This window comes from Lynx canadensis, chromosome E3, assembly GCF_007474595.2.
Source record: "Lynx canadensis isolate LIC74 chromosome E3, mLynCan4.pri.v2, whole genome shotgun sequence".
Taxonomy (NCBI): Eukaryota; Metazoa; Chordata; class Mammalia; order Carnivora; family Felidae; genus Lynx; species Lynx canadensis.
This window is the reverse complement of record NC_044318.1, coordinates 18,438,893-18,461,901: the sequence shown is the minus strand read 5'-3', so window position 1 is coordinate 18,461,901 and position 23,009 is coordinate 18,438,893. Positions and strand designations below refer to the sequence as shown.

At 42.2% G+C, this 23,009-nt stretch overlaps 1 protein-coding gene across 2 annotated transcripts in view; it reads left to right on the top strand.

Annotated features, from left to right (window-relative positions):
• The first annotated feature begins 1,683 nt into the window (after positions 1-1,683).
• The window catches only part of USP31 (ubiquitin specific peptidase 31), a 68,975-nt gene continuing 47,649 nt past the window's right edge, over positions 1,684-23,009 (top strand). Inside the window, exon 1 of one of the 2 annotated variants that reach the window (XM_030301685.1) lies at positions 1,684-2,332. In XM_030301685.1, coding sequence (XP_030157545.1) covers positions 1,706-2,332 — 627 coding nt within the window. In that variant the 5' untranslated portion in view covers positions 1,684-1,705. The remainder of the gene's footprint in view (positions 2,333-23,009) is intronic. The other variant, XM_030301686.1, reaches the window with a different exon arrangement.

The following is a 23,009-nucleotide window of genomic DNA, read 5'->3' as shown; positions in this document are numbered from 1 at the left end:
GGGTCACTCTGGCAAAAGCCATTTACTCTGAAATTTGTTGTAAAGTGGGATTTTTGTTTTAAAAAGGAGAAGGGTTCGCTCTTCCCTGATTTCTCTCTTATATAGTAAACAGGACTCAGGCCAAAGGTTAGCAAAGAGGAGAATCCATAGAGAGGAGGTCACAAACCAGTTAATTTTGAGATGAAGGCAGCCCAAACATGTACTTTTAAAAAATGTTTATTTTATTTTGAGAGAGGGAGAGAGAGAGAGAGGCAGGGAGAAAGGGAGAGAAAATCCCAAGCAGGCTCTGTGATGTCCGCACAGAGGCTGATGTAGGGCTCCACCTCCTGAACTAGTGAGATCATAACCTGAGTGGAAATCAAGAGTCTAATGCCTAAATGACTGAGCTACCCAGGAGCCCTAAGACATACTTTTCTCTTTTTTCTGCACTATTTTTTTTTTTTGGTTGAAACATTTAAAAATAGGATTCCCAATTTCTCTTTAAGAAATTAGATGATCTGAGCCCTCATTTTCACATGGGAACAACTGGATGGGGTTGAGAGTGGCAGCCACCCCCCTTAGAAAGATGTTGACTTGTAGTTGGTCAGTCCCCACCATTCCTTATATTCTCCCCAACACTGAGAGCCAAGTCATTTCAAGTATTAATTGTCAATATGATGACTGAAGCACCAAGATTCTTTGATATAACCCATATTGGTCCTTGTGATTTTATGTGGGTCTGTGACCTTTCATTTACAGGTCAAGCCTAGAGGCTTTGAAACAAATTTGGGTTTGAAATGGATACATCGTACCAACCTCAAAGGCATTGAGTTGAAAATTAAAGGAAATATTGCATGCTTAGCACAATGCTTGAAACATAGCAGCTATTATCAGCAACCGCGGGTAGAAAGTGCAAGAGGGCAGGCAGAAACTGTGTTAATGTCATACTTTGTCATATTCCCAGCGCCTACAGTGCCTGGCGTATGTTGAATGAATGAATGAAGGTAGAGCTCAGCGGGGTTTTAAAGGCAGGTCTGCAAAGGAAGGTAATTCTGGGTATAAGGTTTCACTGCGACCACAACGTGCCACCTGGAAGACAAGCCTATTGGGGCGTGCCAGACTCGGTGATGGCGTTCGGGTAGGCGCGCAGGCGGTCCGGGTGTCTCGGGAGCCGGGCAGGACTGGCTTGCTCAGAACTGTTCAGGGCCATATCCGTCACTTCTTCCACGGTCTGGTAAGGGGCGGCAACCTGATCTCCGCACTTTCTCAAGGCCTCCGCCATCAGATCAGAGGACCGAGACCCACCCCTAGGGTCCATCCCCGGGCACGAGCCCAGCGCTGTCCACCTTGCTGGGACCGTGCCCACATTAGACATGGCCTCTCTTGGACTTCACAAAGCGGGACCGCCCCGGGGCCGAGAGTCATCTCGTCTGGCTGGAGGGGCACATCCATTCCCACAATAAACATGGCAGCCACAGCGGCTTCAGCACCGGGCGGGCGGCGCCGGGAGGCGGGTCACGTGAGCGGCCCAGCTGGGCGGATCGCGCGCGCGCCCGCCCGCCCCGCCGGCCGCCGCTCGCTCGCTGGCTCGCTCGGCGGCGCTCTGAGGTGTGCGGGGCGTCGAGCCCCCCGGCCCGGTGAGGCGCGGCGCGGCGGGATGCGGCGGCGGCCGTGGCGGGGCCGCGGGCCGGGCGGGCGGACGAGGTGATGAGCGTCGGCGACCGCCATGTCCAAGGTAACGGCGCCCGGGCCCGGGCCGCCGGCTGCGGCGGGCGGGAAGGAGAAGCGCTCCTTCAGCAAGCGGCTGTTTCGGAGCGGCCGCGCGGGCGGCGGCGGCGGCGCGGGGGGCCCCGCGGGGCCCGGGCCGGCCGCGCCCGCCTCGCCCTCGTCGGCGCGCTCGGTGGGCAGCTTCATGAGCCGCGTCCTTAAGACGCTGTCCACGCTCTCGCACCTTAGCTCCGAGGGCGCCGCCCCGGACCGCGGCGGCCTCCGCAGCTGCTTCCCGCCCGGGCCGGCCGCCGCGCCCACGCCGCCGCCGTGTCCGCCGCCGCCCGCCTCGCCCGCGCCGCCCGCCTGCGCCGCCGAGCCGGTGCCCGGGGTGGCGGGGCTCCGGAACCACGGCAACACGTGCTTCATGAACGCCACGCTGCAGTGTCTCAGCAACACCGAGCTCTTCGCCGAGTATCTGGCGCTCGGCCAGTACCGGGCGGGGCGGCCCGAGCCCTCGCCTGACCCCGAGCAGCCTGTGGGCCGCGGCACGCAGGGCCAGGGCGAGGTCACCGAGCAGCTGGCGCACCTGGTGCGGGCCCTCTGGACCCTGGAGTACACCCCGCAGCACAGCCGCGACTTCAAGGTGAGCCCCGCCGCGTCCCCACCCCCAGGAGGGGGGCCCTGCCCCCTGCGTCCCTGGGGCACCCGGCTCCCCAGGTCTCCCTTCCATTCCTCCTTTCCTGGCGGCGCGGCGGGCCAACCAGCGCACGGGTCTAAAGAGTTGTGGGCCCCGAGTCTAGGACCGATGCCACTGTTTGTAAGGGAGACTCACCCATTCATTCTTCGAGTATTAAGGGCTTACTACGTGCCTGGCCCTGTGACGGGCCCTGGAGGGATATGGCAATGAACAAGACCTCCTGCCTTCATTGAACTTACGTTCTTGGGGGTGGGAAAGTTGAGCCTGGGTTCAAATCCTCGTTCTGCCATAATGCTTTACTAGCATTGTGACCTCAGGCAAGTTTCTCATCCTCTCTGTGCCAGCTTCATCATCTGGTACTTACCTCATAGGTGGTTGTGAGCTGCAAACAAGTTGATATGTTGGGTTGAACCCTGTGAGATTACCCATTTTTGACCGTTTTTGACTTACAGATTGGCACTTCTATTAGGTTCAACCTGGTATGCAAATCGCTTCCATTGTGCATAGTACCATGTATATTTGCTGCGTTTATTCTCTTTATCATTACGGATTTTAGTAAGGTGAGGAGGTAATATCAGATAGTGGTTTGAAGAAATTAAAACTTGGTGATGTGATTGATGTGTTGGCAGGCTACTTTAAATGGGGAGGGGCAGGGTTAGGGTGACGCCTTTGGAAGAGGCGAGGTTTGAACTGAGACTTGAGTAACCAGGGAGAGCCAGCCTTGAGGAGGTCAGGGGGAATTGCCTCCCAGGTATAAAAGTGTGAAAGCCTGAGAGCTTGGTGCACTTGAGGAACAGTGTAGCTCTGGGATCAGCAAACTCTTTCTGTAAAGGGCCATATAGTAAATGGCCAGGATGCAAAATGGAAGCTCTTATGTAGGTGCTAAAAAACAAGAAAAAACAAACTTCCACAAAATGTTCATTGACTAAAATAAAAATATGGTGAGTGAATACTGTATTTTGTAATATAGGTCTACTAATGGGAGGAGTGTTTACCTTAATTGGAGTTCAAAATTAGCGTTCCCTATCATCAGATTGATTACAAATATTTAGCTCTGCAAACTGTTCTTAGCTCTCTGGCCGTACAGAAACAAGCAGTGGACTAGATATGGCCCTTGGGTCCCCGTTTGCTGTCTGCGGGTGGAGCTGGAGGCGTGGTGAGCTCTGATGAGAGCTGAGTGGTAGCTGTGTAGGGCCATTTAGGCTGCACTAAGGAGATGGGCTCTTATTTTGAGCAAAAAAGAGGGGAAGATGATTTGAGATTGCAGGAGGGATACTTTGAGGTGGGACATGGGTATGGTATTAAATAGAATGAAATCACACAGTGAGAAAGTTAATTCCTTTTCCATTCTGTCTGTCCTGATTATGCCCAAGGGAAGGTCTCAGCTTGGTGGTAGCCTGACTTTAACACCTCATGCTCACTCCCCCACCTTTTTGTTTTGTTTTGTTTTTTAAACAGAACAAGCTAAGTTTAGAGGCCTTGGCAGACAGCAGTAGCTAGGATTTAATAAGGGTATGTTTTCATTGTGTTTGTTTTTACATTTGTCTTCTATCTGTGACAAATGGTACTGGTTTTTCATTGGTGCTGTGAAAGTGCCTTTCTAAAATTTATTTAAGTAAAAATAAATGATTTGATTAAAATATAAAATGATCTGAGGATTCAGCACTTGATTGAGGACCTACTTTGTTGAGGAACAATACTGTCAGAGTGCACCCCTCCTCTTTTAATACATGTTATTTATATTTATTTATGTTCTGTTTTTCTTAAAAAGAAAAAATGACTGCTGTTTGATCTTGGAAATTTGAATGGAAATACTTGACTGGGATAGGGACTGGAAAAAAATGAGATCAGTGTCAGAGATCTCAAAATAAGAAAGTAGGAGAGAATGGCAACCAACCAGCTACTGTAAGTCTTTTTTCTTCTTCTCTTTTTTCCTCTTTGCTTATAGTTGCCTGTCAGTAGCCACAGCAAATTGCAAACTTTTCAAGGTCAGAACCCAGTGTTTTAAGTTTGGTTTTCTACTCTTTCCAAAATATAAAAATCAATTCCTCCAGCATTTTTGTATGTGAACATTTCCATTGCTTTTTAAAAGGTTGTCTTTTTTTTTTTTAATCCATTAAAAAGCTGTGAACAGAAATGGGTCAATAATTCTAGAAATGCGGAGGCTGATTTTTAAGCATGCTTTGGCAAAGTTGAACAGATTCTTAGAGGCCCTATTTTTAAAAAATATAATCTTCTGAACCCTTAGTAGATTTCACATTGCATTCATTCATTCACTTCCCATTTATTAAGGGTTTACTCAATCAGTTAGGAATGCATTCAGCACAAGAAAGAGGAAGCCCCAATGATGATGCCTTAAGCAATAAAGATGTTGAAATAGCTCACACAGTAAGTCTGGAGGTAGGTGTTCTAATGTACAATGGCTTGAAGAGCTCAACAGGGTCTCAGACTATTTCTGTGTTTCCTCTCTGTTGTCCTTGGCTATTTTGTCCCTTTGGCTTTTTATCCTTAATGTTTGTCAAGGTAGGAAGGCACTGGGAAAGTAAGTTTTTCCAGAAGCGCCCCCTCAGCAGGCTTTTGCTGATATCTCATTGACTTACAGCCATGTCAGTTGGCCACCTCTGGCTGCCATGGAGGCTGGAAGGTGGCTATTTGGGTTTTCTTGGCTTAATAGAGAAGTTGAATAAAGGAGGAGTTTGCCTCAGGGGCAGCCCGCCAAAGTGTGAGGCACTTTTATTTCGGAAACACACTGTACTTGCCTGTGAAGAACTAAGTCCAGTGAGACTTGGTACATTCCCCAAAACATCACTTCTTATACTTTACTGTGCACGTAATCATGGACGTCTCGTCACAAAGCTGATTTAGATTTGGTGGAGATGGGGTGGGGCCTGAAGTTCTGAGATTTCTATCAAGCTCCCAGGTGATGCTGATGGTCCACGGAACACTCTTGCTCTGGAGAACAAGTCAAGCATCACAGAGAAGTGGTCTGCAGGATGAAGAGAAATTAGCCAGGCAGAGAAGAGGGGGTGGCGTGAAAGGGCATGCGGTTTTGGAGGAACAGACATTTGGTGGCTGGTTACACCATGAAGAGCAGTGGGGGTGCTGAAAGTCTGGGAGAAGTATGTTATGTGGATTGTGAATGGCTTTGTAGGCTATGCTGGTTTGGACACTGTTCTCTGGAAGTTGAGAATCCAGGGCTGATTTTTTTAAGCAGGAGAGTGGTAGAATCAGACTCTTCTTCCTCCTCCTCCCTCCTCCTCCCTCCTCCCTCCTCCTCCTCCTCCTCCCCTTCTTCTTTCTCCTCCTCCCCTTCTTCCTTCTCCTCCTCCCCTTCTTCCTTCTCCTCCTCCTCCTCCTCTTTTTGCCCCTGAATTAGGTAAGCCTAGTGACACTGTGGAGGATTACTTTTTCCCCCCAAAATGTTTTATTACAGCCAAATTTGATGGGTATTATTTTAGGCATAAAGAAAGTTGAGTTGAACACCAAGAAGGTGAGTGCGAGGTATACGTGTTACCACGGCCCTTTGCCTGTATGTGTCAGACATTGGTGTTCCATGCGGATACTCTTTCTCTGAGCTCACATTCAACCTCAGAATCCTGCCCAATTCTGGGCTCCAGGCAGTCACTACCAGTTGATTGGAGTTGGCAGAGAAGATGAAACCAATTTGCCATCTTGAGAGTTTGCCTTGAGGTCTCGAAAAGCACTTAGTATGTCTTTGAGTATGCTTTTATCGTCTTAAAACTTTCTTAAGTTACTAATGATTTTCTTTGTAAGTTTTCCAATTAGAGTTCTTTCTTGATTCCTAACCACTTTGATTTATTTGAGGTTTAGGAGCTTGCCAGGTAGACAGATTCTTGGTTTTGGATGAGCTACTAGATGGTTGTTAAGGTTGGCCTTTCATTTTCCAAAATGAAATGGATTGACTGGCTCAACCTTGGTATGCTTTAAGAAACTTCTCTGGCTGCCACGTATATCCTTTTCTCCTTTTAGCAGGTGTTTTTCTCCTCCTCGTAGAGCAGGGTTCTCAACCAGGGCTCTTTTGCCTTCCCAAGCCTTCCATTCCTGGGGACATTTGGCCTTGTCTGGAGACATACTTGGTTGATGCAACTGGGGCGGGGGTGCTGCTGGCTCTGCTCCCCTCAGTAAGGGGTTGGTTAGCCAGCCCAAAATGCGAGTTAGGCTGAGATTGAAAAACACTCTGTTGGAGGAATGTTTTGTGCCTTCTTAGGGCGTTTTTCTTAGTATCCCAGCCTTTAGAATGCTTGCCGTGTTACGTTTTCTCCTCTGTGTGTGTGTTTGCAGCAGCACTAGAGTAAAATTTGACTTCACTGGAAGGATCCTTGGACCATTATCTTGGTAAAACAAGGAGAGAAAATAAATCATTCTGAAACCTGAATGCTCAAAATGCTGTTTTAAGAGGAAATGAGCTTATTGTCTAACTAGTAGGATGCTAGTGTGTGTGCTTCCAGTTTCTCCTACGTGCTGATTTCTAGTACTCAGTGCCCTTGCGCAGCAAGTAAAGAGATGGGTGGTCATCTTTCAAGTAACAAAGATACGTTTTATAGCAGCAGTTTTCAAACTGTGCTGCCAAAAAACAACTAGAACAGAGTTCTCTACTGATAATAGAACTGTGGGGATTCCTTCTAAATTTGCCGTAAAACAAAAGATAATTGATGAATAGAAATTTCTATTCCATATTTTTTTTCCTTGAACTGCGGTGCCTGGTGGTGCCTATTTATGAGTGAGAGTTCTCAGGTTACAAAGGGAATAAATGTATAAATGAGTAGTAGCAGATAAGCTAGCAATTGGGGTTATACTGGCTCAGTTTCACACCTTACTTTTTCATAGACTCATGTTGGAGGCTCTGATTTTATGCTGTCGACCTATGATCTAAGTTTTCCTGGTTTGTGTGAAAATGTTTAGTATATTGATATTTCACAGTGGTTCCCAAGGAGTATTCGGATTTGAGGGTGCCCCTTAAATTCATTTGAAAAGTAAGAAAAAAAATTGTGTAGGTCACATTTAGATTTGTGGCCAAGTATAAAGTATGTGTCTTCCTGATCAGTTCCCTTCTCTGTCCAGTGCTGTCACTTTTGTTGTAGCGAAGCTCCACATCTCTGAAGGAGAAGGGAGGTAACCAAATCGTCAAATTTTAGACTTAGGGGGAGATGTGAATGGCCTCAGCCTTTCTGGATGAAGGGAATGCATTTCCCCTGCTGGCTAGAGACCGAGAGAACAGAACCAGAGCTATGCCTTCAGCTTTCATCACCTCTGCGTTGCTGATGCACACACCGAAGCACACCCGTGCTTCTGTTACCTTGTTTTTACAACCACTGAAATACAATTCTCAACATAAAACATAAAGAGGTAGGGTGGGGTGTGCTGAAATGTATAATGTTCTCCCTCCACTAAGACTCTGGTGCTCAAATCTTAGTGAAAATAAGGTAGCTGCAGCTAACGCTGTATACATGCCATTGCTTCTCAGACTTAGGCACTTTGGGAAGTCGGCCTTAAAAATAATCCTTTCAGACCACTTAGTTGTGTATATAAACATGTCTACATCTTTTACATTGGTGGGCTCATGCTCCACGTATAGTTCTGTAACTTGGTTTCCCCTATTGCCCTACCCATGGGTAGCATGGCTTTCCTTGTTTTTTGTTGATACATCCAAGCCCATCTCATTCTTTTTGGCAGTGGTATAGAAGCCCAATGGTGGGTGTTTAGGTAGTATTAAAGTTTTTATTTATTATTTTTTTTTATTTAAAAAAAAATTTTTTTTTTAGCGTTTATTTATTTTTGAGACAGAGAGAGACAGAGCATGAACGGGGAGGGTCAGAGAGAGGGAGACACAGAGTCTGAAACAGGCTCCAGGCTCTGAGCTGTCAGCACAGAGCCCGATGCGGGGCTCGAACTCACGGACCGCGAGATCATGACCTGAGCCGAAGTCGGCCGCTCAACCGACTGAGCCACCCAGGCGCCCCAATAGTATAAAGTTTTTAATCATTATAGCCAATCCTTCAGTATACACCAAGTCTCATTTTCTAAAGACTGAGTCTTAGAAGTGGCACTGCTTAGTCAAAGGGAATTTAAATGTTGCATTTAAAATGTTGCTGCACGTTGCTGGATTGCCCAGCAAAGAGTAGTAGAGGACAAGATTCTCTGACCCGTCCATGGTGCATGCTAGGGCCTACCCCCGCTGACATGTGCTTCCTCTTATTAGTGACTGCCCTTGTTTGCCATTTTTTAAAATTATTTTCTTTTACAGGGTCAGTTTTTTTGGGGGGGGAGGGGCAGGACTATCCTGGCATTGTAGGATGTTTAGCAGTGTTTCAGTCCCTTACCCCAGTCATGACAATCAAAAATGTCTCCAGACATTGCCAAATGTCCCCTGGGGGGCAAAATTGCCCCAGTTGAGAACCCCTGATTTGGAGAGAAGGGGAAATAAATACAAATGAATGAGATGAGAAGGGCAAATTGTGGGTGGCCTTGAAAGTCTGTCACAACAGTTTAGCCTTGAGGCTGCAATCAGTAGTGTTTCAATATAGGCTTCTTGAGCTGTGCAGACACTAATTTGATGAAAAGGATGCTTTAGAAAAATGGGTCTGATGGTGAGCACAAATGAATCCAATGGAGGAGAAAGTAATTGCAGGAAAAGGACAATCATAAGTATGAACCGAGGAAAGGGTGAATCCAAGGGACATTTTGGAGGACATTATGACATTATTAGGGAGAGTCCAAGGGATGGAGTTGTAAACACCAAGGTTTCAGAACTGAGGTATGGAGAAAATCATGGGAATCATTTGATGGGAATGGAATAGTTGGAAAGGGGAAGTGGTTTGTGGAGCACAAGGGGCAGAAAAGATCATGCATTTAAATTGAACATGGGGTCAGTGATCATGGGATATTTAAGAAAGGGAGTCTTGATAGACAGGAACTGTGGTGCAATTTGGGACTAGGTGTGTAGACTTGGATTCAGCTGCGTATTGTGTGAGCTGTCTCACATAATTGTATTTTTATCACTGGACAAGTTTAAGCAGAGTCTTGGGGGTGGTTTCTGAAGGAGCCACATACGCTGTAGTGGATTGGAGTGGATTCAGCTTATTTATTTCCTTTTCCTTGCCTTTTGTTCCTTTCCTCTGACTTTAGAGCATGTATATAAAATCTATGTTTGAAGCAGAGTTGACAGTGTTTGGCAGCTTTATGGGTGTGTGAAAAGTGAATAAGAAGGAGGAACTGAACATAACTCAGAGGTACTGAAGCAGGGTGTGGTGGGATGGCACTGTTCAAGACCAGAAGCACAGAATGCAGAACAGTTCTGCAGGTGGGCGGGTAAATTCAGTTTTGGACAGGTCATACAGTATATAACATAAGAGTCCTAGGAAGACTTTTTTTTAAATTAAATTTGTCGAATGTCTGTCATATATCAGGTACTGTGCAAAATCAATCGTTTGAGTTTTTGGTGACCCATGTCGAAAGGAGCTGCTCTTGGAATTATCTCTTTAAGTCAAGATACAGATGTAATAACACAGGTGCTTGTCCTGACTTACAGAGGCTTATTCTGAACTAATTGTTTTATGTCGTCCTTTGTGTGGCCTAAAGTTTTTAGTTTGACTCTGCTTTTGTTTTGTTATTAGAGTGTGGTTTGATGGATTTTTCCTGTCCCCCTCTATACACTTGTCACAATGAGGGGCTACTAAATAGGGCAGTGTTCACTGTTTGTGTAGTTCCCCACAGCTGTTTCCTATAGTAAAGACTCTGGAAAACAATGACCTCATGGTTTCCACAAAAAACCTTTTATATATAATAGTGGAAAAGAAATCATTGAAAGCTGGGTAATTTAAAGTTCTGTCCTCTGTAGCTTTTTCCCTCAAAAATACTCTTGTTTGCTCTGCTAATTAATCCTTCACTGGCTGTTCCTCAAATGACCTTTTATGTTTAACAAACAACATTTTTGCAGTGGAGCACATCGAGATATCTTGTCTTTCATCTGACTGTGATCTTTCTTCATTTAGAAATCATTGTTTTATGCCATGGACTGTGGCAGTTCCTAGAGGAATTGGCCAGTCACTGAACATCTGTTGCTTCTTCCCTCCGGTTGTTGAGCTTGGATGGTAGCAAACAATGTGACCACAAACAAACAGTTCAGGCATTAGAAGATTTCATGGGACTGGTTGGGAAATGCCTTTGTTGCTTCCACTGCAAGAACTTCTGTAAGTGCCTCACCAGCTCAGGAAATTCTTTGACTTGAATTCTTGGTATTCTCTTTCTTTCTTTCTTTCTTTCTTTCTTTCTTTCTTTCTCTCAAGTTTATATTCATTCATTCATTCATTTATAGTAATCTCTACTCCCAACATGGGGCTTGAACTTGTGACCCTGAGATCAAGAGTCACATGCTCTTCTGACTGAGCCAGTCAGGTGCTCCTTGGTATTCTAATATTAAAAAAATTTTTTTTTAACATTTACTTATTTTTGAGAGACAGAGACAGAGCATGAGCAGGGGAGGGGCAGAGAGAGAGAGGGAGACACAGAATCCGAAGCAGGCTCCAGGCTCCGAGCTGTCAGCACAGAGCCTGATGCGGGGCTCAAACTCACAAACTGCGAGTTCATGACCTGAGCTGAAGTCGGACGCTTAACTGACTGAGCCGCCCAGGTGCCCCAGATATTCTAATATTTAAAAGCAAGACAGAGTCATCTGATTGATTCGAGAAACAGTAATAATCATAATGAAAATACCATTTATTTGTGTGGGGCCATATCATTTACAAAGCCATTTCTTGAACAATACCAGTTTGAACTGTGCAAGTCCACCTATGTGTTGAATTAAAAATACACACACACACACGTGAAAAAATTTTGGGGATTTGTGGCAATTAAACTTGCAGATGAACTATGTGGCCTAGAAATATAGAAAAACTTAAGTAGAAGTTAGGTATGTCATGAATGCATAAAATATATGTAGATGCTAGTCTGTGTTATCATTTACTATCATAAAATATACACAAACCTATTATAAAAAGTTAAAATATGTCAAAACTTAAGCACACAGAGTGTACGTGGCACCATTTATAGTCAAATGTAAACAGGTACAGACATGTAGTATTAAATCGTAGCTGTAAGGAATTAACTGTAGTACATACTGTACTACCGGTAATATTTTCATGGCCACCTCCTGTTGGCTGTTGCGCTGAGCTCAAGTGTTGCCAGCATCCACTTAAAATGCCAAGTGACGCCAATCATCTCTGTGTGAGCATTTAGTCTATTCAGTAAGTTGTATATCACAATTAAAAGTGATCACTTGGCAGTTCTCACTATTAGTAGTTAAGTTTTGGGGGAGTCCACAGTTATACACAGATTTTTGACTGCATGGAGGTGAGTGCCCACATTGTTCAAGGGTCAACTGTACATTCATATAAATTTTTTCATTAAATCTTCACTACAGACCTGTGAAGAGGCGTTGGTATTCCATTTTTGAAATTAGGATACTGGGATTCAGTGCTAGTAAGTAGCAGAGCCTTGCTTGGTTTTTACAAGGATTAAATGAAAAGGTACAACTAAGAGTTTAGTGTAGAAACTTGCACATAGTAACTATTCAGTAAATGGCAGATGGTGATAATGAAGGTAGTCATTCTAACTCTGGCCTCAAGTACCCTTCCCCATTTCTAAACTCTGTCTCTTCCAATGGCCAGTTTTTATTGCTGCTGGATTAATCTTAAAGTTTATCCGAGATTATATTATTTCTCTTTTCAAAAATTGCTTTTACTTTTTCTTTTATATACAAAATATGGCATACATTTCTTAGCTTGGCATTTAAACTTTTCCAGAAAAATGAAATAAAAGGCATACATAAAGCTAGCCCTGTTAAAAAAAAAAATGGACTCAATAGACATAAAACTGTTAATTTGCTGTAAGTATTTCTGAATGCCAACTCTCAATTTTTGTACTTATCTTTTGTACTTACCAGTCCATGACTGGTGGCAAAAAGTTCACAGACAGGCATCTCTCTGTGGATCACATTTTGAAGAGTGCTGCTATAGAGCTTCCCAAAGTCTGATTTTGCCTGTTGTATTCCGGTAGTTTCAGTTAAAATGTTCTGTTCCCATACTTCCTGTAAAATGGTAGATTTAGAGGCTTAATGAGACTCAGGTTTGAGGTTTCTCTCTCTCTCTCTCTTTTTCTTTTTTTTCTTTTTTCTTTTTTTTTTTTTTTGGTAGTGTTGTTAACTTCTATCAGGAAGCCTATAATGCTATAATGTCTGGTTGGGTCTCTTACTATGTTAGTAGACATTGATGATTATTCCTTGATCCGTTAGTTCATTAAGGGTTGAAAAATGGTGATGTTATAATTTTAACATTCTTATTAGCTAGAACACTTCTGTAGCGACTCCTGCCCTCATCAATTACTTTGTTACCCCAACATAAATTTGGAGAAGAAAGGCAAGATAAATGGTTTAGGTTTTTTTCCCCTTTAATTTTGGTTTTCTTTTTTTTTTTTTAATTTTTTTTAACGTTTATTTATTTTTGAGACAGAGAGGGACAGAGCATGAATGGGGGAGGGTCAGAGAGAGAGGGAGACACAGAATCTGAAACAGGCTCCAGGCTCTGAGCCATCAGCACAGAGCCTGACGCGGGGCTCGAACTCACGAACTGCGAGATCATGACCTGAGCCAAAGTCGGATGCTTAACCGACTAAGCCACCCAGGCGCCCCTAATTTTGGTTTTCAAAATAATTTCTTGATTTCCAAATGTGGTTAGTGAGTTTTTTGTTAAAACCATGTGAACTCATGGATTTAACTATATCTGATGTACTTCAGTTACAGTTGTTAGCCTAATTGACGCCCAAATTGTGCCATTTGTGTCCAGTAGAAGTGGCTCCTGAATCCTTCTGACATGATATTAGTAGTCTGTGATGTCAAACTAGAATCCAGGGAAGATATTCCGGCTCATCTTAACACATTTCCTGCCCCAGATATGGGATCAGTGATTTCTTTAAGGATCCCTGGTTGCCTTTTTTGGCAAATGGTAGAGAGCCACAGTCTGGGCCCTAGGAGTGCATGTGGTTTCTTTGTCTTCTAAGTAGAGAGAGCTAGAAAATATGTAACTTCTTTTAAAGACATAAAAAAATCATGAATTCTTATTGATAATTCCCTTTAAGGGTTTCAGGGTTTTTCTTTAACTCCTTGATCTTGCATCTGTTTCTCCTTTCTCCCAAGCTGAAAACCCTGTTCCCAGCACAGTGTAATTTTTCATTGGCATTATCCTACAGTCCTCATAAGTCTCAGGATAATAATCCCAATACTACCACCAGTAGTATGTGTGCTTGAAAAATATTTAAGATTTATTTTTGGTATTTTTTTGTTTTGTCTGTAGGACACGGTCTACTGGGTCTGTATAATCAAATTATTAATATTTTTAAGTTTATTTATTTATTTTGAGAGAGACAAAGCATTAATGGGGAGGAGCAGAGAGAGAGGGAGAGAGAATCCCAAGCAGGCTCTGCACTGTCAGCCTGGAGCCTCGAACCCACGAACCATGAGATGGTGACCTGAGCTGAGATCATGACCTGAGGTGAAATCAAGAGTTGGATGCTTGACAGACTGAGCCACCCAGGTGCCCCTCAAATTCCTGTATTTTAAGGTCCCTTGGAATAGTTCTCAGTGTGGCTTTGTCACCAACTAGGTACTTAAAGTCATTTATTTCTTTTTGATTTTGAAGGATGACTTTTGAAAATTTAATTTTGTTGCATAATTATGTAAAAAATAAAATACATGGCCTGAAGTCAAATGTACAACATAAGATCTATTCAGAGAAGTCTGGTTTCTGTCTTTGATCTCTGTACCCTATTCTCTTTCTCCCTAAATTTTATGAATTATTCTTTTATTGTTTTAATATAAGCAAATTAATTTTCTTGCTTTGTGTGTATGTATACGTGTGTGTTGTGTGTATATTCATATTTGCTCTTATTTAGATAAATGGTAGCACATTATATAGAATTTTTTTCCTATAGCCTTTCCTATAGGTAACATGAGTGCTTACCACATGCCCTGCACAGTTGATTATTTTATTTATTCCTTATAATAGTGTAAAGTAGGTACATAAATTATTATTTCTGTCTTACAGATGAAGAAACAGAGGCATCTCTACAGACTTTTAATTTTGTGGTTCTCTAAATTTCCCATAGTAACCGGTCCTGTCTTTTGTATGCATCTTTATGAGTGAGTGAACGGGCAGGGAATTAACTTCTGTATCTGCTTTATTTTGAGCAATGAGGGAGGCAGGGAAAGGCTTGTGTTTAAACTGTGATAGAGGAGATTCAGCCTTTTCTTTGAGGTCCAGAGCTCTCTATAGCTGGAGAAGAATAACAGAACTGCTACTGACAAGAGGTGCTCCTGGTAATTCTAAAGATACATGAATTTGGAACATTCTTTAATCTTACCCAAAATAAGGGTCCCTTTGTAAGAGTGTAGTGACAACTTGGTAAATCTCCCTCGTTTTAGAGTCTAAAGAGAAGACAAACTCCTTTAAAAGCAGTAGCTCCTGGGAAATACCTACTAGTCAATATCAGGATTTTAATAGTGGCAGGAAGGAAAGAAGAGAGTAGTTACGTTTCCCTACAGGCGGGGTGAGAGAAAGGAGCATTGGCAGCTTTTTATCATCTATCCAGCGGGAGGAAGGGTTGGTTAGGTTGGAGACCTGTTGATTATTACCCTTTGAGGCTCTGTTGTGATGCCAGGCAGCTGGTTAGGCTGTTGTAACTGCCCGCACCCACTTCCTGGTGATACCCAATTCTGGTTCAGGCTTCAGGCTGTCAGTATCAGAGGATAGTGCCAGGAGGAGGGTGAGGGCAGCTAAGGGGCAGGTCTGCCCCTTCCCTTTTGAAAATCTGAACGAATGAGTTTTGAATACAGTGAGAATCCTGGAGCAACTGAGATCTTGGGCTGGTCACTGAGCCTCAGTTTCCTTACTTAACTTTTCATTGCTGTATGATACCAGCTTCACAGATCAAGGTGTTTGATAGCCATCAGTTCCTTTACACCTGAGTGATGGGAACATTTTAGCAGGAAAAACCAACCAGCTGGCTCACACATTCACTAGCCCAGCCTGTAAGAGCAAGCCTGGGACGTAGGCTTTTGGTTGTCATGAATAACGCTGCTGTGAACATTCATGCACAAATTTTTGTGTGGACATATGTTTTCATTTCTCTTGGGTATATGCCTAGGAGTGGGATTGCTGGGTCATATTATGACTCCACGTTTAACTTTTTGAGCGGTTGTCCAACTATTTTCCACAGTGGCTGCGCCATTTTACATTCATACCAGCACTGCATGAGTATTTCAGTTTCTCCACATCTTCGGCAACACTTGTTACTGTCTGTCTTTTATTAAAGCCATCCTGGGGGCTCCTGGCTGGCTCACTCAGTAGAACCTCCGACTCTTGATCTCAGGGTTGTAAGTTCAAGCCCCACATTGGGCATAGAGCCTGTTAAAAAAAAACAAAATGAAATAATGCAATCCTAGTGAATGTGAAGTGGTATTTCACTGTGTGGTTTTTTGTTTTGTTTTTAGTGACATCTTTCTTTTTTCTTTTCTTTTCCTCTCCTCTCCTCTCCTCTCTTTTCTTTTTTTCTTTTCTCTTTTCTTTTCTTTTCAACTTTACCCCTGACATGGGGCTGAAACTCACAAAAACCCTGCACATTAAGAGTCATGTACTCCACCAACTAAGCCAGTCAGGCACCCCTCATTGTGTTTTTGGTTTGCGTTAAGTATGTGTGTGGTTTCTTCTGCTTAAGTTCATTATGAGATAAAATCTATTTTGGTAAGAGTGTTACCCAAGTTATTGTAGAAAACTTAGAAAATATGTAAAAGGTTGAAGGTGGAAAATTGAGGAGCACCTAGGTGGCTCAGTTGGTTAAGCATCTGACTCTTAGTCTCTTTCGGTTCAGGTCATGATCTCACAGTTCATGGGTTCGAGACCTGCATTGGACTCTGTGCTAACGGCTTGAAGCCTGCTTGGGATTCTGTCTCCCTCTCTCTCTGCCCCTCCCCTGCTCGTGCTCTCTTTCTCTCTCCCTCTCTCTTTCTCTGTCTCTCAAAAATAATAAATAAAAATTAAAAAAAGAAAATTGAAAATGTATATAGGTTATTTGGTATATTACTCTCTTGCCTTTTTCCCCCTCTGGATGTGCTTTAACATAATTGATATCAAACTGTATATACACTTTTACATCATGTGATTTTCATTTCATATTGTATTATGATTAATTTTGTCACAAAACTCCAGATCATTGTATGAAGGTATATGATGACCTATTTTTGGATGTTTCTGATTGTGATGAATAATTTTTACATAAATCTTTTACTTTTTTTTTACAAGCAGAAAATGGTGATTATTCATAACATATGAATTCTTAGAATCAATAAGAAAACTACAGTTACTTTTGATTATTTCTTTAGCATATCCTCTGTGAAATTCCTGGGTCAATGCTTATTTAGTTTGAAGATCCTTAAGTTACATTGTTACCTTATTTTATAAGGTTGTGCCATTAGCAGTGTGTAAGAATGTCTGTTATACCCCACTGTTGCAAAATAGAAATCTTTAAGTTGATAAATAGAAAATAGCATTTTATTGTTTTAATTTTGATGTCTTAAATTACTAGTGAGGTAGGACAGCTTCATCTGTTCTTTAGAGTGGAAGTGTACCCATATGATAGCAACATTTTGATAACTTAGGGAGTTACCCTGTTTTGATTTCGCAGACTTCCCTTTGTTTTCTGTGTATTCACACGCTCTTCCATTTAGCCTTCCCCTTCTACCGTCAGATGACCAAGGCCTGAACCACCTAGAATTGGTCAGGCCAGACCAGGCTGAGGCTGGGAAGGTTCTAAATTGTACTTTGTTAGGGAAAACCTAGAGGCAGAATGAGTCCCTGTGCTGGTTTCTATGCAATATGATTTTCATGGTGAGAGTTGAAAGAACTGGCAGAGGCCAGGATTGATTTGGAGACCATACCTGTCTGCCGCTCAGGAGTCAGCCTGGCTTGACTTTCAGGCCTACACAGTGTTGGGTGTGGAGAAGTGTCATGGCAGGCCCGTGACTTGAAAACATCGTCAGCCAGCTAAGATATAATTGGGTTGATGGCATTCGGGTTTATGGCAATATGAGCACATAATTTGTAGTGAAACTTGCTGGATCTGTTTTGAATGATACCTCTTGGTTACTACTAGTTGATGTTTCAGTTATCAAAATGCAGTAACAATAATGCTTCAAAACAAGATTATTTGCAGAATATTTTGGATAACTTTATAAAACTGACTGTTTAGTCAAAAACATTTCAGGGGGCGCCTGGGTGGCACAGTCGGTTAAGCGTCCGACTTTTGATTTCGGCTCAGATCATGATCTCACAGTTCTTGGTTTCGAGCCCCACATTGGGCTGTGCTGGCAGCACGGAGCCTGCTTGGGATTCTCTCTCTTTCTCCCTGTCTCTGACCCCCCCCCCCCACTCACGCTGTCTCTGTCTCTCTGAAAATAAACTTAAAAAACAAAAATTAAAAACTTGAGACCTGTTTATCACCAGATACTAATATATTCAGAATGAAGAGGATGCATGCTTTGTCTCTTTGTGTATAATTACATACATACATACATACACACGCAGATTATGTAAGAAATATATGCATGTTTAGCCTCAGCATAATTCAAGGCTTGACCTTATGTGTTCCCTACTTCTTGTCTCTCTCACCCTGTTCTACCTCCAAGGGGGTACAGGGCACTTCACTTCCACCCCAAAGAGCAGTGCCACTCAACCAAGAATTTTGGCCCCTGGGCTGGTGAGCAGTGCCACGTGCTGAGTTTATAAGCCAAGCCTATGTTCCTCCTCTGCTTCTGTCCACTTGATCAGGAAGCTGATCCTGGGCTGTCTTTTTCTCTTCCTAGGGCTAAGCTTTCACCTCCTACCTGGCAAGCCAGGGTGGCTTAAAAAGGCCCTTGGTGGGTGTCTGTAGACGTAAACTCTTTTCCTGTCTCTTTCCGCCAATTTTCTCTGATGCTAGCCGCTGTCACTTTTTTCTTCCAGTGATAAGATCCAAAGATTGGTATGGGTTTGAGTTTAGGATTACGCTAGGCAGAAAACTGCTTTGAGGCTCCTTAGGTCTGTCTATTAGAGAAAAAAGAAATTCTCAGCATAGTACAGTCTGATTCACTGGGATTTGGGGCCAAAGCCGTAACTACAAATAAGGTACATATCTGTGTTTTGCCAGCCCCATCTTCTGTGCAGATTTGGGTTCCCTGGCCAAAATACCAGGGTGTGCTCTCGTAAGATCCCCTTAAGTTCCACCTGGTCGACCTGGTCGTTGTTACCAGCAAAACCATTTTAGAAAACATCAGAAATATGGAAACATATAAGGAAGAAAGGGATAGATCACCTAAAATTTGCCATTCTGAGGCAATGACTGTTAATGTTTTGGTGTATATTTTGAAGGATAAAAGACAAAAAGGTCTTTAAAAATGTATCTTAAAAGTTTGAAATCATGTTCATATGTAGTTTTGCATCTTCTTTTCACTTAATTGTATTATATATTAATTTCTCAATGATTTTAAAACTTTATAAAATTCCACTGTAGAAAAAAATAATTTCTTAGGTATTTTTTTAAGTTTTTTTAACGTTTATTCATTTTTGAGAAACAAAGAGCGTGAGTGGGGGAGGGGCAGAGAGCGAGGGAGACCCAGAATCTGAAGCAGGCTCTGGGCTCTGAGCTGTCAGCACAGAGCCTGATATGGGGCTGGAACCCATGAACCATGAGATCATGACCTGAGCTGAAGTCAGACACTCAACCAACTGAGCCATCCAGGCACTCCTGTAGTTTCTTAGATATTTAGATGAATTTTCTAGTTTTTCTGTTTTGACTTAAAAAAAATTAAGATATAATTAGTTTTATTAAATAATTCATGAATCAAGCAGCATCCCATCTAGCAAGTAGAGGGGGTTCCAGAATATCTGTTTCGACTTTCAACTGTTGAAGATTATTACACTCCCATATGATGATGGCCTTTTGGGTAAATTGGGACTAGATGTATGCTTTTTTTTTTTTTTTCTTTACTGTATTGTTAGCCAAAATTTCCCCCTTCCTCTAAAAAACAAAAACAAAAAACCCACAAACTTTTTAAAAGGCTTTATTTTATTGTGACTGGCAAGAATCTTAGAAATATGTTGGATAATGACAGACCAAAAAGAAGATACTCCTGAGTTACTTAAATTACTTGATTAGATACATAAACACATTTTGGCAACCTGAGCTGACTTTAACCTTGGAGTTGGCTAGGCTTGGCCACTTGGGGTGTGCTGGAAAGGATGGACTGGATCGGAATTTATCGCCACCAGCAGAACAGCTTGAGCATTTTAAGGTGAAAGCACTCCCCTTTACACTTTTTGATGAGAGACAGATGTAGTTCTCCAGAGCCAGATTGTTGTCTCTCTATTGTTTGCTTTCTCTAGCATCCTGGGACACTCAGGCAGGACATAGTTCTTCACATGCTGCAACTTGATCTTCTGACATAGTCCAAATTCCTCCTTACCCCTCAAATAATAACATTTCAATTAGATAAACTCCATTTTTATTTCTGGGTCATATTTCAGTCATAGGAAAAATGCAAATTACAACAAAACAAACACCGATTAACAAGGATTTATTTAAAAGCAAATAAACTCCCAGAAGCCTCAGGCTTGGTACAGCTGTAGTTCAGTTTCTAACATATGTTTTATGTCTGCATTGAGAAATGACATACCGAATGACCAAGCCCTGTATGATCCTGAGTCATATAAGGAAAAAAATCATTTATTGAAGGATTATGGACAAAAATGCCTTAAGGCTGTTTTAATTAGAGGAGGTTGAAGAACGGTGTAACTTTGGACAAGTTATTTCACTTTTTCTGAGCCCAAGTTTTTTTGTCTAGAAATAATGGTAATAATACTTAACAAAATAGGGAATTTTGGAGGATTAATTTTATAAGAAATAACACCTATAAATAATTAGTCTAACGCCTGATACTTTATAGGCACTCAATTATTAACTGCCATTACTATTACTGTTTGTTTCATGTATTGTATTTGCTAGATATTGGGGAAATAATATTGAATAAGACCTTCTTGATCACTGTCTAGTGGTGGAGGCAGATGGATTATATGTTCTGGTGATACAAATACAGCATAGTGTAATAAGTGATATAATATAGTTATGACAAGAGCCTCCTGTAAATTTTAGTGCCTTTGGAAGTGAAACTTCAAGGCTTTTCCACTGTGACCATGTTCTTTCTGTCTTGGCTTCACATAGAAATAGAATTAAAAAAAAAAATCACACTTCAAAAAAATTAGCAATGATCAGGTCCCACTGTAGATAATTAAATCAGTGTCTCTGGGCTGCTCCCAGTTCGTTGTTTTGTTGTTGTTGTTGTTTTAATTTCCCTTGATGATTCTAATGTGCAGCCAGGGGTCAAGAGCCAGTGCTTTTCTTTCTCTTTGACATTTTCCAGGCTTCTATAGGATAATTCCTTTCTTTTTTCTTGACTTTTGCAGCTTAAATAATAGAAGCTGTGTAGAGTTTAAGAGTTTATAAAATGCTTTTATAAAACTTTTTTATGAAATGCTTTTATAGAGTTTGTAAAATAAATCTCATTAAAGCTTCACAGTAATTCTTTTAGAAAAGTATTCTCACCCCCATTTTACAGAAAAGTTAGCTGAGGCTCAGAGAAACCACACATGAAGTAAAAGGTGGTGGAAAGAGGACTTGAACCCAGGTATTCAGAATCTAGTCTTTCTGTTTCTGTTGAATTTTTAGCGGAAACTTCCAGCCACTGATTATACACTTGGGGGCCTTCTCTTGCTGCTGTATTTTCTACCTTAGTATAGCGTTAGGATCTGTTGTGAGACGTTTGCTCATTGTTCATCTGAATGAACCACTTGGGGTTCCATTTGTTTTTCTCCCTATCATCCCATCTCTAATACTCTTGACCCTACTTCCACCTTACTTGTAATTTTTTGAAATGCAGTAACCATTTCTTAACATTCTTATTATAGCGTTGTTTTTTTTTTTTTTAAAGAGAAGATATATACCCTTTTCTAGTCTCTATTTCAGCAATGAGTCTCTGCCACCAAGTCTTTTTGGTACATGTGAGTCTGTTTAATATCCAAATCTAATCTTTTAACAGTGCAGATATCTCTTGCTGTCCAAATCTGTTTAGTTCCTGAGTCTGAATCATGAGAACTTGTATACAAGGAACAGCTATACTTAAGTCACCCTTGTTAGGCCTTTCTGTCTGGAATGATGAAGGAGCTCTGTACCCGAAATAACTCCCTTTCCCCTGTGGTCAAACATGGACACACCAACAGGCTGTGTGTGGCATTCTCTACTATTCTCATTGAGTTGTCCTTCCATCTTGGATGGAAGCTCCTTTCCTGTTGTTTCTTTTCTTTTTTGTCTCTGTCCTCTCCCACCCAGCTCCCCGCTCCATCCTACCAAGGAAGGAGAGTAAGGGAATGCATTTGAGGAATGGGAGTGGAGGGCATTCGAGTCATAGGGAAAGTATGTGTGAAAGTCTGGAGGCTTTACAGTCTCTTTCAGGTGTCTGTTGTTGCCACGGCTGGCTAATACTGGCTAATACCGAGGGCCTCTCCTAACTTGGTTATGTGAAAAGACTTCCCCACCAGAGGTGAAGATAAGGAGCAAAGAATGGATTCAGGACACAGGGAACTCTGAGCATGGCTGCATTCTGTACCCTGGTATGGAACTCTGTTGTATGGGCACTCTCTATCACTGTTTTTCATGGGTCATGTCTGGTTTTGCAGTAGTCATCCATTTGCACCAATTTCATCCCTTATGTTTTGGTTAATTATTCTTCATCAACTTAGTAGTTGTCCATAAAGTCAGATTCAAAAGATGGAACTTTTCTCAAGACAAGTGTTATTCTGTTCTTTCCAGCACAGTCCAGAAACCAAATTTCACTTTTAGATGCCATCTCTGAACTCATCTGTTCACATCTCATCTTTCTCTTAACATGTAAGTACTGTTGTCCTCCCAAGTTCTTCTGCTTCTTACCCAGAATCACTGGAAATAAATTCTCCTTTTCTTCTGGCATAGAATCATGGAAGGTGGGTGATAATTTGGTTTGGTGAGTTTTGGCAAGCTACCTTTTCCCCGAAAGGGTAAACCCAGCTCCTGATCAAATCAATACCGCCATGTCCCTTCCCCATGCTTTGTTGTCTTCTTCCTGGGATCAGATAAAGTGTGTCTTGAACCAGTTTCTGTCTTTTCCCTGGAGCCCAGGACTCTGCTGCTTCTGTACTAGGGCTCTACAGAAAGAAAGAAAGAACCTCATGTCTGATTTTACCGTTCCAGGTAGAGAGATTTAATTCTTTTTCTTTCCTGGGCCATGCTTCCAGCTCCTTTTTTTTTTTTTTTCTTTGTAAGGGGAAAAAAAAGCTCTCTTAAGGTTTTATTAAAACCTTAAGGTTTTATTTGAAGGGTAAAGAGAAATTTTATGAAACTTGAAAGCTCTACAAATTTGTTTAACCTTTATTGTTTAGCAACTGGAAGTTAAGGATCACCCTAACTGAAAGGAAAATTGGAGTGATGGTCA